The 14,756-nt window shown below is 36.7% G+C and overlaps 1 protein-coding gene across 1 annotated transcript in view; it reads left to right on the forward strand.

Annotated features, from left to right (window-relative positions):
* LOC107707847 (transmembrane protein 132C-like) overlaps positions 1-14,756 on the forward strand; it is a 188,015-nt gene that overhangs the window by 106,804 nt on the left and 66,455 nt on the right. The window contains exon 3 of the mRNA XM_016511947.1: positions 6,647-6,830. Coding sequence (XP_016367433.1) covers positions 6,647-6,830 — 184 coding nt within the window. The remainder of the gene's footprint in view (positions 1-6,646; positions 6,831-14,756) is intronic.

Below are 14,756 nucleotides of genomic sequence, written 5' to 3' on the forward strand. Positions count from 1 at the left end.
ATGAATGTTCCTCGATGCGCAGAATTTAGAAATGGAGGAAATACTGGAGCCTCTCCCGAGTCCATATTGCTGCTGTAGGACCTCTTGAACTTGTTTGCATGTGTATCCCAGCTCCTCTACTAACCTGCGGATTACACTTTCGTAATCATCAAGCACACTCCACTCACACATCTTCCAGAAAATCTGTGGTTGTTAACGTGCAGTCACACAGTTAATTGAGGTCTGATGATAAATTATCGCATGGTCAGATGTGCCAATGCATAGGCATAGGGCCTATACATACAGCGCTCTGGGTAAATACATCTACATCCCCACCCCCGCTCCCCCCACTGGTCCGGTCCAACCGGGAGCACGAAACAGAGAAGTGGAAAATCAGAATAATGAGTATTTTTTATGTTCGTTCAAAAATCAGATTCGGGCGCAACAACCCAAACTCGTAAAATTGCAAATTAAAACGAGAGACAATTATCCGTTTGTAAATTGCTCCAAAGAAATTGAAAATGAAAGTTTGAAGCCAACTTTTCATTTGGTTCATTTTGATGGTGCGAATTGAACAAAGAACTGCAAAGGGATACACGGCCTCGTGGCATTAAATGTTGCATGCACTGCAAAAAAAAAAAAAAAAACACTAAAGATAAATAAATAAAATAAAACAATAAATAAATAAATTTACTTAGTATCTATACAAATATCTAAACATGTTTAAATCAAGATGCATTTACTTGAAATGCAAATTTAACTTTTTTTTACTTTGAATTCAGGGGAGCCTCTTTTTTTGTAAAATGAATTAAAAAGTAAAATGTTATTTTCTTGTTCTTAAAAAAATCTTAAATTTACATTATATTGTATGTAAATTTCATTTCAATTTTCACATTTCAATTTTCAAATTTTCAATTTCATTTCAAAACAAATCTAGTGCCTACTAGACAGTATGTGATTTCAGATGCAACTTATCTGTATAGGATATGGCAGCTACTTTTGCACAGTGAGGCAGCACTCATTTATAACACACACTTTCTTAATAAAATGGAAAATCTGTTTAACTGTATTGTTGTTGAGTAATTGATCATGATAATCTATCAATTTAAAGTCGGCATTAAATAAATCTATTTTGTAAATGTATGTTATTGATCTTATTACAAAGGATTCATCCATTCATGCTTGATTTTTTTTTTTTTTTACTTTAACTCATATTTTTAACTAAAATGTCAAGCTTCATCCTCCAGTGAAACGAGGCTTCTCTCTGATGATGACCAGTGGATAGAACCAAGTCCACATCCTACATGTTTTTCCTGTTTTCGATATGTTTCACAATATTTTTTCACGGAAGAAAAGATCTGCCACAACTTTAATCTCTTCGAGCGGAATGTCATGTAAATCTGAACCTTGTTTTCCGATTGTGTCCTAACTCCAGAAAATACTTCAGTCCAGTGGCAGATTAATTAGAGGCGACGTGACAACTGAAAGCCCTTGGCTCGCTGTTCCCGGACACCTGCGGAGGGACTCTCTCAAGCAGTGTCCTGAAGTACACGTTTACCTGAGTGAACCCGTCACGGGTGACAAACGGCTCTTTAAGTCTGGCTGACTGCACTTCTCCGTTCCCTCTGCTTCTGTCCAGCGCTCTAAAACACGACTTTCTCAACAAAGGTTAAACAACAGGCGAGTGATGTATGGGTGTGAGTCTGCCTCTCAGCTGCTCTCGGTTTCTGACCCACGATAAGATAAACACTCCTGCCTTTTCGGCATCTGTGGCGGCCACAAACCCTGAACTGATCGATGATGGCTAATTAATACAGCTGGGGACAATGAGACTCCTCTTTTCTCTCTTCTTCCCTCTGCTTAAATTAATTATGGCTGAGAGAGAGAGTGAAAAATCCTGACTGAAGGTTTGTGTTTTGACTCCGATGCCCTGGTGCCTGTGCCTTTTCCCCGTTTGCCTCCAAATTTACTTGAAGTAAAGATAATTGCTCAATTGCATTAGGGTTTCTAAGGGGGTGAGAATATACACGTGATCACATGCGCTTAAAAACACAAAGATGCAATGCTAATTACATTTGCAAGGGGTTATGTTATTGGTCATTGCTTTCGGAAGAGTTATTTTCACTGTTTGCTCTTTGGGCAGTTGTTTATGGTAATACCTTTCACTATACTCTTCTCTTAAAGGAAATTTCACGCTAAATTAAAGTTCTGTCATCATTACCATCTTGTCACTGTATGACTTACTTTCTCATCTGCAGAATGAAAAAGGAGACATCCTGAAGGTCATGTTTTCCATTTTCTTTCCATGGCATTGCAATGGATTATTTTTCAAGCTCCAAAAACAATGTGAAACCTACCATTAAAGTATTATAAAACGAATGCACTAAATTGATCAAGCCATCTGAAGGCATACGTTTGCTTTGTGTGAGAAACATACCGAATTTAAGTTGTTATTCTTTTAAAAATATGACATTGACTCTCTTTGAGGTACACTGTAAAAATGATTTTTTTTGAAGTCGTAAATAAACAGATATTTTTGGAGTACTTTTTACAAAAAATGTTCAGTCTTTCTACTTCTAAATTTCACTTTTAATTCATTGCTGTTTCTTTGTAATTAATTGTGAAATTTGCTAGCAATTTCTGAGCAGTGTTATTTTAGTAGCATTGACATACTATTATAAGTTTTGTTAATATTTTAATTGGATTTTTTTTTTATTTGTGCTTTGTTAATTTTAGCTTTAGTAATTCTGTTGTGTGTTTTTGTCATTTTTAGTATTTTTTGTTGTTTAGTTATTTTCATTTTAGATTTGTTATAGTTGTTATAATTTTATATATAATTTAAATTTATTTATTAGTTTTTAGTTAAATTTTTAGTTATTTTAGTACGTCAAGTTAAACTAAATGAAAATGAGCAATGTTGGCTCGTTAACTAGATGAAATAAAGTAAGCTTTATATTTTATTTCAATTAACATTTATTTTATTTCGAGTAACAAAAATGTGTGTTTGTAATGGTTTTAGATAACTATAATAACCGTTTCTGAGTTGAAATATTTCTACACCAGGTTTTATCAGTGTATTCGTGACAGTCCTGATTTCTGATTTGTTAATTAATTGTTCCGATTTTTTCAGTGAATCGATTGATAAAAAATTCAAATTTTGCACATTTAAACTTGCCATTTAAATGTTTGTTGTCAGTAATTGCATGTCTTGTAACTGATTATGACTTTTAAAGGGTTAGTTCACCCATAAATGAAAATTCTATAATTAATTACTCACCCTCATGTCGTGACGCAGCTGACACAGAACAGCATACACTGTTTACGTCCAGCGGATATTCTCCAAAATGGCGCTACAGGGTGATGCGGAGGAGACAAATTGTTGAATAAAGTCGTTAATTTTTTTTCTTTTGCGCACAAAAAGTATTCTCATAGCTTCGTATAATTACGGTTGAACCACTGATGTCACATGGATTATTTTACATATCTCCTTGCTAGTTTCTGGACTTGGGAAAATTTCAGTTGCGTTGCTGTCTATGCAGGGTCAGACAGCTCTCAGATTCCATCAGAAATATCTTAATTTGTGTTCCGAAGATGAACGAAGGTCTTACGGGTTTGAAACGACACGAGGGTGAGCAATTAATGACAGAATTTTCATTTTTGGGTGAACTAACCCTTTAATATGAAGAAGCACAAATGAGATTTGAGAGGTACAAAAAATTCAATACAACTTTTTATTTTGAGTGAACTCTTTAAAAGAAATTCAGAATTCCCATGATGCATCGCTCCTTTGCCGTACACTCTTTCGCCCCGCTTATTATCCAGCCGTTCGTAATGCTTAACAACGTTCCTCGAATACAGAATCACTTTGCTGTCCTCTCTACTTCTCATCTGCTTCTACATAACTAATCCTCTTAACGCCTCTGAAAGTCCTGTTCGGCGCATTTGTGTTTGCGTATAATTGTGCGAGGCGGTTTGCTTGTCTGCGGCTCGTTGTTGGGCGCAGCCGAGTGTTTGGGCAAAATCGCTGTCTGACTCAAACTCTGAGTGAATAATGACAAAACGCTCGTGCTATTCAGAGAAATTACATTGCGCTTCCAGAAGAGACAGAGAGGGACTGTGACTGATTCTTTTTTCCTTGCTCTCGTTCTCCATACCATTATTTATCTCTCGTTTTCTGACTGGCTGCCCCCTCCCTCTCTCCCCGCTCCCCGTAGACGTATGCCATCTCTGCAATAAAGTATTGTCTGTTGGTTTATTGATTCATTTACTGCTTCTAGAACATTCTTTTTGAAGGAGGAAGGGGTCAGACAGCAGCACATCCATCAAGCGGCCGATTGGGCGAGTGTAATTGAACTCATTTCGGGTGTGTCATAACAAGGATGGAGGGGGGAGGCGGTTATTTGGCCCCTGATGATCTGAGGTCAAAGGCCAACTCGGAGCATTTAGAGAGGTCGTGCTCTAACTGTGCGCTTTCATTCAGAAGAAAGAGGCGAGGAAGGAATCAGGGAGGGTTTCCTGTCATTCAGGGAAATGGATTTTGCTGCTTCCCATCAGTCTTGAAGCTGCGTGCGGATGCATTGTATGTGTGCATCACAGAGCAAGACTTTTCACTCACGGCATAAAGTTTGCTCCACTTTGTAGTGTGTTCAGCCAAGAGCTGGCCACTGTCTGATTAAAACGTGAATAACGTGATTAAAAGCTTTGTTTTATGTGTTGTTTAGGGGTGTGTAGTCGTTGATCATAAGTAATAAATACAGATTATTCAGCAGGCATAAAATAAGTGGTTGGGAAAATCCTGTTTACTTGCTACTAAGTGCCATAAATAAAACTTGTGAACGTATCTTGTAAACATGACTTTGTTTCTGGCATTCTGGTAAAAACCTGTGCATGCTGACCCGCAGAATGACAGTCTGATGCATATTTCACAACAAAAACCCCCAAAAAACAAGAGCTGGCTGAAATCGGCCGTTCCATGTGTTATGGATCACAGGTTTTGTGAATACATGCCCGTAACGGTCTGTGCTTGCCATTTGAGACAGAAACTGTATGGTTACAAGATTCTACAGTGCTTTAAGTGCTTTTTATCACTCGCTCTCCGTTTGTGACACTCGCACTAATGCACACTTGTAAACATGACTTTGTTTCTGGCATTCTGGTAAAAACCTGTGCATGCTGACCCGCAGAATGACAGTCTGATGCATATTTCACAACAAAAACCCCAAAAAAACAAGAGCTGGCTGAAATCGGCCGTTCCATGTGTTATGGATCACAGGTTTTGTGAATACATGCCCGTAACGGTCTGTGCTTGCCATTTGAGACAGAAACTGTATGGTTACAAGATTCTACAGTGCTTTAAGTGCTTTTTATCACTCGCTCTCCGTTTGTGACACTCGCACTAATGCACAGACCCCAAGTTAGTCATTAATTGTATTAAGATGCATTGTCTTCTGGCTGTTACTGTTTCACACAATAAACCTTCTTTAATGGGGTTTTGTTGCTCTAATTTCCTCTGCAGATCAGTCCCTTGAGTTCATTCTGTGGATGTGATTACAGAGAGGAAACCCTTCGAATTGTTAATATCTTTTGAAATATTTTATGTGCATTAAGCACAAGCTGTTTCAGTGAAACTCACACAGTAATTAAGAGTCTATACATGATGAAGATACTAATTATTCATCGCCTGGATTGATTTGTTAAAGTGTATTCAGTAATGTGACTGAAATGTTGTTTGTTAAATGTTTTAAATATTGAGCATGGCATGTTACTCAATATTACATATAATTTATTTTAATTTTTTCATGAATTAATTTATCATTTAATTATTTTTTACATTATTTTCATTATAAGTAAGCAAATCCTAAATTATTAATTATCACCTGTTACACACGCACACACACAAATTTTAACATTTTAATATCTTTATTTATTATTTCCTTTTTTTACTTTATTATTACCGCTCACCTGTAAAACAGAGTAAAGCGTTGTCCAAATACCCACACTTGCGGTCTTTGCACTTGACCACTTGACTACTTATATGACGTATTTCCTGTATTTGGCCCAAGTGTTCAAGTGAGCATGAAGACCACAAGTGTGTGTCGAACTTTTCATTACCTGATGGGACACACTTATAGTGTTGTAAAAATGCAAGTGTTTACATAGCTTTATTTTAATTTTAATTTTAATTACTTTGCATTTTAAAATCAACTTCTAAATGTCTGTTCAATAGTCCCTATAACATGACAATTTTAATTTGTGGTGCTTCTAATTAAGTGATAAAAAGCAGTTGCAAATGTTGTACAAAATAAATATCACCACTACTCATCTTTGCAGTCATTCTTTGACAGGATGAAACAGTTCACAGAGCAACCCGGTTCACGCATACACTGCTAATAGCGCCGCGCTGCTCTGGAGGGAGGAATTTCAGTGAACGAGAAATATGAGTGGATGGATTACGTGAGCGAGAACGATTCGTTCACCTAAAAGATTCGTTCAAAAAAAACGATTCGTTCACGAACGAAACATCACTAGTGTGAATAGACATCAAAACAGAGCATAAAGTCTGGCTCTCGGCAGCAGTTGTACTAAAGCCCTTGATCTTCCTTGATCTAAGAGTGTCTCCCTCTCTCTCCCCCTCATCCGACATCTGTCTTTCTCTTTTTCTCAACAGACTTGATGGTTCCTTCTATGAGATCATGTGGGTGGACTTTGAGATTGACAATTTCATCAACCTGCGGTCATCGCAGTCCATCCGCTGGCAGATAGAGTATCCCTCCACCGGAGCGTCTGCCGAAGTCATCTCCACCATCTACATCAGCCAGAGAGACGTACAGGGTATCGTACCCATCGCTGAGGTGAGAGCACACCGTTTACACAACCTCAGCCTCAGGGTTTTCTAGCATCTAACCTTGTGTGTTCATTCCTGCCCAATATATTGTCCCCTGTTTATTTTATTTTACATACTTTTTTACATTTATAGATTATAATCTTGGAAATTTCTGTGATACATTGAGATAATATTCAGATTTCATTTCATGACTGTAGTCCCCTTTAAAGTGGGATAGTGGAAAGTATTTTAATATCAAAACAAATGCACACATTACCTTTAATCTAAAAGCACTCAGACAGGTTAATCTGATGAAAGCATGTCAGAAAGTCTTAAAATTGCTTTGTCATGTTTTGACTTGTCAGTTGAACAAACCTCCTTTTTATTATATATTTCTATTTTATTTTATTTTATTTGTAACTGTTTTTTTTCAATCATTTCACATTAAGTAGCCAGAGTTCCCATTTAAGGAAACTGTAATTCTCACAGTATTTTATGAGAGTACGCAAGTTTCATGTCAGCAAACCTACAATATATTAAATTAATTTTTATAATATTGTATTATTACTTTTTTTTAAGTCACATTATTTCTAGCTGGAGTTCCCATTTAATGAAACTGAAGCACCTGTTAGTTACAGGACCAGACTTTGGACTTTATGTGTACAGTCCAGTCCACTTTTGGACAAGAATTGCCCATTTACACCGACTGACATGTAAAGCAACCAGCCACAATATGTTGTGGTTTTATATGCCGTTTAGGGGCAGGTAGGTTTGCATTTGATGAAACAATATGAAGATCATCTACCCGAACTGTGCTTTAGACAGCTAGGGATTCAACTCTATAGGGATTTAAGTCTTTCAGTCTTCCAGACATGCAGCCTCCTGTGGTTCAGAATGATATGAATAACAATACTTTGTCATGTCAGAAACATAGGATGCAAAGAACGCATATAGCAAATAGACCACAGCAGCTATCTCTCTGCTTTGTAAAACACAGCATGTGCAGTCAATAGTAAAGATGAAGAGCAAGAGAGATGTTTGGTGTGAGGAATTTTCTTAGTAAAATGCTCGCTTTTTTGAACACATTATTTACAGATTAGGACGTTTTAATGTATCCTCATCTGTTTTGTTTTTAATTTATGTACTTACATTTTGGTAATTGTTATTGACAAGATATGATTTAGTTGACAGGAGATTGTAATGTGGAAATGAGAGAAGAAGAGGATCAGGATATGATGTGGGTCTCCCACATCAACACTTGTGCTAACCACTAGGCCACAAGCTAGACACATTTTTTTTTTATTTTTTAATCACCCTCATATTTGACCTTCTGATAGGTCAGGTCATGTGTTCTTCCCCCGCTGTTTGCAGCTCCATGAGACATGTGCTTCCAGCAGGGGGGAGAGGTGACTCTCACAGCCCCAATCCGGGCTCTCCTGCTGGGGTACATGATTCCAGCACACACCCATCAGCTCGCTCTCGCCATGGAGCCTCTCACAGTGTTGAATGGCTGTTTCCTCTGTGGGGGGAAAGTCATAGAGACTGAAGCGGGAGGATAGAGAGTATTTTTATAAAAAAATGTTAACGCATAATTTTTGTATTTTTTTTTACATTTTTTCTTTACACACTCTATATTTGTTTGGAAAGAAATTAATACTTTTATTCAGCAAGCATGCATTAAATTGATTAAAAGTGATGGTAAAGTCTATATATTGTTACAAAAAAGAATTCTGTTTCAAATAAATGCTGGTATTTTGAACTTTCTAATCATCAATGAATCCAGAAGAAAAATTCTGTCAGTTTCCGCACAAATATTATTCAGCACATCTGTTTTTATCATTAATAATTGATGATTAAAAGAAATGTTTCTTGGGCACCAATTAGCATATTAGAATGATTCCTGAAATATCATGTGAAACAATATTGACAATATTAATGTTTTTACTATATTTCTGAAAAAATAAATGCAGCATTGGTGAACATAAGAGCATGAGAGACTTGTTTCAAAAACATTAAAATCTTACCTGCATATAATTGAAAAGACAAAAAATATAAATTTACAGAAAAATTTATATATATATATTTTTTTATTTTTTTTTTTTTTATTTTATTATTATTTTTTTTTATCTACAGAAAAAATACACTTATTACTAAGGGTTATTGTTTTTTATAGCTTTCTTTTTTTTTTCTCTTCATCTTCATCTTTCCCTCTATACTACATGTCCGCAGTGACATCCAGTCCAAACCTTTTAAAGTTAGAGCTTGTTAGAGTCCCTGAGAACCTGTCAGCAAAGAAAGACAGAGACACCTGACACCAGAGACTTCCAGGCAGAAAAGGTCAGAAGATGAAAGACGGCCCATGCTGGAGTCCTGGACTTCCTGTGGAAGTGGCCCAACTCTGTTCATTAACGAAACACACACACACAAAAAGCCACATGCAAAAGGGTGAAAAAATGATAAGTAAAAGGAGGAGAAAAGATGAGGTACATGGTGTGATAATGGTTAGTAATGTTTTTGTAGAAGATTGAGTTTATACATCAGTGGCGGTAAGTAATAAACTGTACCGCAAATGTGATTTAATTTCTACATCAAAAACTTGCTTTCAAACCCTTTACCCCATAAATAAACTCTTAAAAGGACATATTTGTGCTCAGAGTAGCTTTTAGAACTCGGCGAGTTCCAGAAGAGATACAACCTATTAGCAGTAATTTGCCTCGCTGTGTAGACGCTATTTTACCCACAATGAGTATGTACTGAAAGAGGCTATTTCACCCCTCTCCTCTCTTTGGTGTTGAAAGCCAGTTATAAATTGGATCAGTGTGGCTCTTTCCTTACATCTGAGGTGCTGTGTAATTCTGCTTTGGGCTTGTTAGAGTGTTTTAAGCTCCAGACGGTGATACCTCCAGGCCATTTTCTCAGCTTTTTTCCATCTCCCTCTTTCTCTCTCGATCTCTCTCTCTCTCTCGTACCTTCTGCCTTCAAACTCCCCTTTTCCTCTATATGTGTTCTGTATGTGACCCCTCTATCTTATCGTTCTTGCTCTGCGTGTGTGTGTGTGTGTTTCCTCGCCGTTTGAGTTGTTCCCAGCGGAGTGAGCAGAAGCAGTTGAGTGTCTGAGCAGTAATTAATTCTTAATTGGAACACTTGTTTATCTTTGTTGTTTGAAGATTCCAATGAGTTGCTGAAATACCCAGCGGGCCGTGTAGCTACGAGAGGGGCGGGGCTTTCAGCTGCGCCGCTTAATACCAGTCTGCCTGCGTTTGTTTACATTAGGGAAAGATAGCAAGAGCGGGCGAGAGAGAGAGAGAGTGCCATGCTTAATAGCAACTGTATTTGAAATTACAAATTTGCACGGCGATGAGCCGTTGCTATGGAGAGATGGGCAAAGTGGAGACTTTAAATGAATTGCTTATGCAATATTGTGGTTTATTTCGATTACTGTTTCATGTTGTGTAAATGATTAATGAGTTATAGCACGGGAGATGTATGGAAGGATATGAGGACAATCACAGCATGAGTGATTGAGGGGGGATCGAAGTGTTTCATGAGGAATTAGGGCAGTAGAGAAGACATCTTTCTGTGAGTTTGGGCTTTTCAGAATGTAAATTTGTGGTTCATTTTCATTTGATATTTATACAGTTTTCATATGGCACATGGGACAAACTTTTACCGTACATACTATATTACAAAATTTATATCCCAGCTAGACTTGTGCCGGTATTCGGTAATGCGATATATCACGGTAATGAATATGCATGATATTGTTATTTCTTTTACCTTTCAGAAGCAATGCTGACAGCATAAATAGAAAATACAGTATTTAAATTAAGGAATGTTGTTTTAAAACCTTATGACATTTGATTTTCAAGACTCCTACACATGTTCTTCTACATGTATAAAAGTATTAATAAATAGCACATATGTTTTATATTTATTTTTGTTTTAGACAAAAATGGCAGTGTTTTATGGAAAGGTCAAGAAATGCAAAGCTGTTTTAATGGACTATGTTGAGAAAAATTATTCAGATTTTTTTTTGTTGCTTTTGCCTTTATGAGCAATATTGAAGGACCTGTGTTAATAATTCGTTAAATAGCTTGTATGGGAGTTCCAGGTGTATTTATACATCATATAATTCTAGAAATAATGCTTATAAAAACTGCTTTTCAGACCATTTTCTGTTAGGGTACAGAGTTGTTATATTCCCTGTTTTATTGTTATTGTTATTATTAATATTTGTATTTAATATTATTTTATCATTTCTATTTCTAACATTTATTTAGCTTTTTATTTATTTATTTATTTATTTATTGTTATTACAGATATTTTGTAAAAAATAATTCACTGTTAGAACATAATATATACAATGCATGGATATTATATTTCAGTATATTACATGTTATTTGTTAATATCAAGTCCTGCCCTGCATTTTTTTATATTTTTATATTGCAAAATAACTACAATAATACAGTAGCATGCATGTTTTATGCATCTGCTATATGTTACTACTAATTCAGCTATTCATTGTAATATCTTTTTTTTTTTTTGACCATTAATGAACAAATCCTTGGTAAGCTCTGCTGGTGCCATAAAGTTTGGAGAGATGGAAGTGCATCCTAAATTAATGAGAGTTGCTACCTAAATGGACTTTTATGCCATTTTAGGTTTAGTTAGATTGGGATGAATGGTGAGTTGTTTACTTGGTACTTAGTCCATCTGTTTCCATCAGTTTGGCCCATTCAGGCAGATTTGTAGAAAACTTGACAAGTTGTCTTACTGACAAGTTCATTCATTCATTCATTCATTCATTCATTCATTCATTCAATTCATTCATTCATTCATTCACGATTCGCTGTGGGAGGAAAGATGGAGACACGGACAAACGTTCAACAGTCTTTAATACTTCAATCACAGGGGAAAATCTACAACAGGAACATGGGAACACACGACATCCAACAAGTAGACCCGACGAAGAACTAAGGAACAGACAGGAACTAATATACACAGGATAATAAGGAACTCAGGTGCAAGGAATCATAAGGCAATCAAACTAAACAAGAACAGGAAAAAGACCATATAAGGAAGCACAGGAAGAACTACGGGGGCAAAACGGGTCCAAAAGTCAATATAGTAACAATATAGTACCTCTCATATATTTCGCCATTACCCCAAATTACATTTAGGTCATGCTTTAGAACCTCTCTCTCTGAAACATTATCCACTGGTGTCGCTCTTGGTGACTTAAGAAGAATGAGTGGTTTACACACTATTCAATATTTTTTGGTTTTATTTTTGTAATGTTGATTATTTTCTCATCTTCCTTGCCTCCTTGGATGAAACAGCAGAAAGAGGGGCCTGAAGCTGCAGCCGCACCTACTGGGACTGGTGCTTTTAATGTAATTAAAGTCAGGAAATTTAAACATCGTCCTGCCTGAAGCAGTTCATTTGGGCCATTACCTTTCATTTCTCAACCATACCTTCATGTGCCATCTTTTTCAAGTTTTTTCAAACACTCACGCCATATTCGTGTCGTAAGCTTCCTCATTAGTTTACTTTGAGCAAGCCGAGGAAGGTGGAGGAGAGAGGAAGAAAGCAAAAGAGAGAGTTAGGGAGCAAGAGAGAGAGAGAGAGAGAGCAGTCTTGTCTATATTTATCACAGGCGGTACATGGAGCTGCCATGCCTAGTTTTAATAATATGGTATGATGAATGGATGTTTCCCACAGGTCAAAGAAAGAGTGGAGGGAACAGTGGCATCGGAAAAAGAAAGTCCTAAAACGAGAGCCTAAATGGAGATGTTTTGCATTTTTTTCCGGAGTGTTTAATAGTCCGACTCTCCCTTTGTGTTTCTGAATAAGACAGAGCGTTGTATTCCGAGGGCCAGGAAGACGGCGACTCCAGGGACCGGAGTCCCCAACAGGCCTAACGGAGGCACACAGTCCACCGAGGGCTTTGATCACTGTTCTATTCATTGTTGCCTTGCCAACTTAGATTTATCACTCCCTCTTCAGAGGCCATTTTATGCTGTAAATACGATCAGCAACATAAAAACAAAATAAAATATAGCCCATCAGGAACTAAATGCAATCGATAGCTAAGGTAAGAGAAAAACAAAGTAATCAAATGAAGAAATAGGTAGTTTTCTTTTTGGAAAAGGACGATTCTTCAGCATGTCAGAAATACTGCAGAGAAAATCTATAGGAAGGCATTTATAGGGAAAGCCATTCTGATCGTTCTTGACTGGTAGATGGTTTATTGTAGAACAATAATGATAACTGTCAGTCCATGACTCTTCTTAAAAGACTTTAGTTATTTGCTATTTTTCACTTTTCTTTTCTTAATGGCTGTTTTTTCACCCACTCCTGGCAGTACATGGCACTTTCCATGAAAAAGATGACTTAGGGGTCATTCACACAGAATGCGATTTTCCATTCCATTGCGCTACCTTTCCATTATTTTTCTATGTAAACATGGTAGACAGATGTGTTTGAGCATTGTACTTGTGTCTTGTGTCTTTTGCATCGTCTCACGTGTGACATGCAGCACTCATGTGAGTGCGTTCAACTTTCAAAAAACACGTCTTGAGACCTTGTGTTTTTTCCTGCCATTCCACTGCCCATGTTTCCACCTCATCCAGTCAATATTACTAGATTATACACTTTATTAGTATAAATTAAATCTAAATTAATCTATTCATTAATCTTGATGAATGCAGTTAATGCTGAAGTTTATGTGTAAAATAATCTTATCATATATAAAGTTGAATAATGCCAGTTCCTTTGTGTGTTTTATAGATTTTTTAAATTACATTTTAAATTTACTGAAAAGATTTTTTCAATTGTTTCAAAATTATGCCATTGCTGTATGATTTTAATTGCTTGATTCAACATCGGAATTGACTAAAGAGATGGGACAGCCCAGAGCCATAGAGAGAGAGAGTTGCGACAAAGGAAGTTCGAAACGCTCGATCGTCACGTGATTCACGTAGACATCAAATAGTTCCAGGAAGTTCATGGCGGGCAATTGGAATACATTGAGTTAGAGAGACTGAACTACAATTTTTGGTAATTAGTAGACATTAAAATAATTTATTTACATTATTTATAAATTATTCCATGATCTGTCTGAATACTGGATTCTGATTGGCTGGCAGGTATGCAGTAAAACCGTTTAATGTACAGGTAGTTTCAAGTCAGTTTAATCACCTTTCTATATTAATGCACTGCTTTAATTGATGCACACAAACCCACACACATCACTCGCGCACAAACACACACACACACACACATAGAGAGAGAGAGCAAGAGAGAGAGTCTAATTAATTGTTTGTAGAGAGAGATGCGCAGACGCAGCACGCAGGTAACGCACACACAACTGTCATCTCTCTCTTTCTCTCTCTCTGTTTCTCTCGATCGATCAATAATTAATTGAAATAAATGCTATAATTCATTCAAATAAATGTGATCTTACCGCACTATTTTATCTCTGTGTCTGATTTGAAGCGGGCAGAATGCTAGAGCTAACGTGCCATATCTGACGAAAATAAATAACATTTTTACCCATTCGGTCAAATATTGCGCTGTAAAGTGCAATACTAGTTTTAACTTGTCTATAACTTGGCAAATGACCATGGAATAAGCGGGATAATCAATGGCTTGCCGTGCATTAAAGGATTTTAAATGCACTTCGCAGAGGTTCATGGCCTCCACGTCGTGCATTTAAAATCCTGTAATGTGCGGCAAACCGTTGATTATCCCTTACATAATGTATACATGTATACGTAGTAGAGCCCGACCGATATGGGTTTTTTGGGGCCGATACCGATATTAGGGAGTAAAAAAAAGGCCGATATCGATATATCGGCCGATATTCTTTGTGTATATTATAGTACAATACCAGTCAAAAGTTTGGACACTTTACCATTCGTGTGTCCAAACATTTGACTGGTACTATATATA

This window comes from Sinocyclocheilus rhinocerous, unplaced genomic scaffold (genome assembly GCF_001515625.1).
Source record: "Sinocyclocheilus rhinocerous isolate Xijiao unplaced genomic scaffold, SAMN03320098_v1.1 scaffold1256, whole genome shotgun sequence".
Taxonomy (NCBI): domain Eukaryota; kingdom Metazoa; phylum Chordata; class Actinopteri; order Cypriniformes; family Cyprinidae; genus Sinocyclocheilus; species Sinocyclocheilus rhinocerous.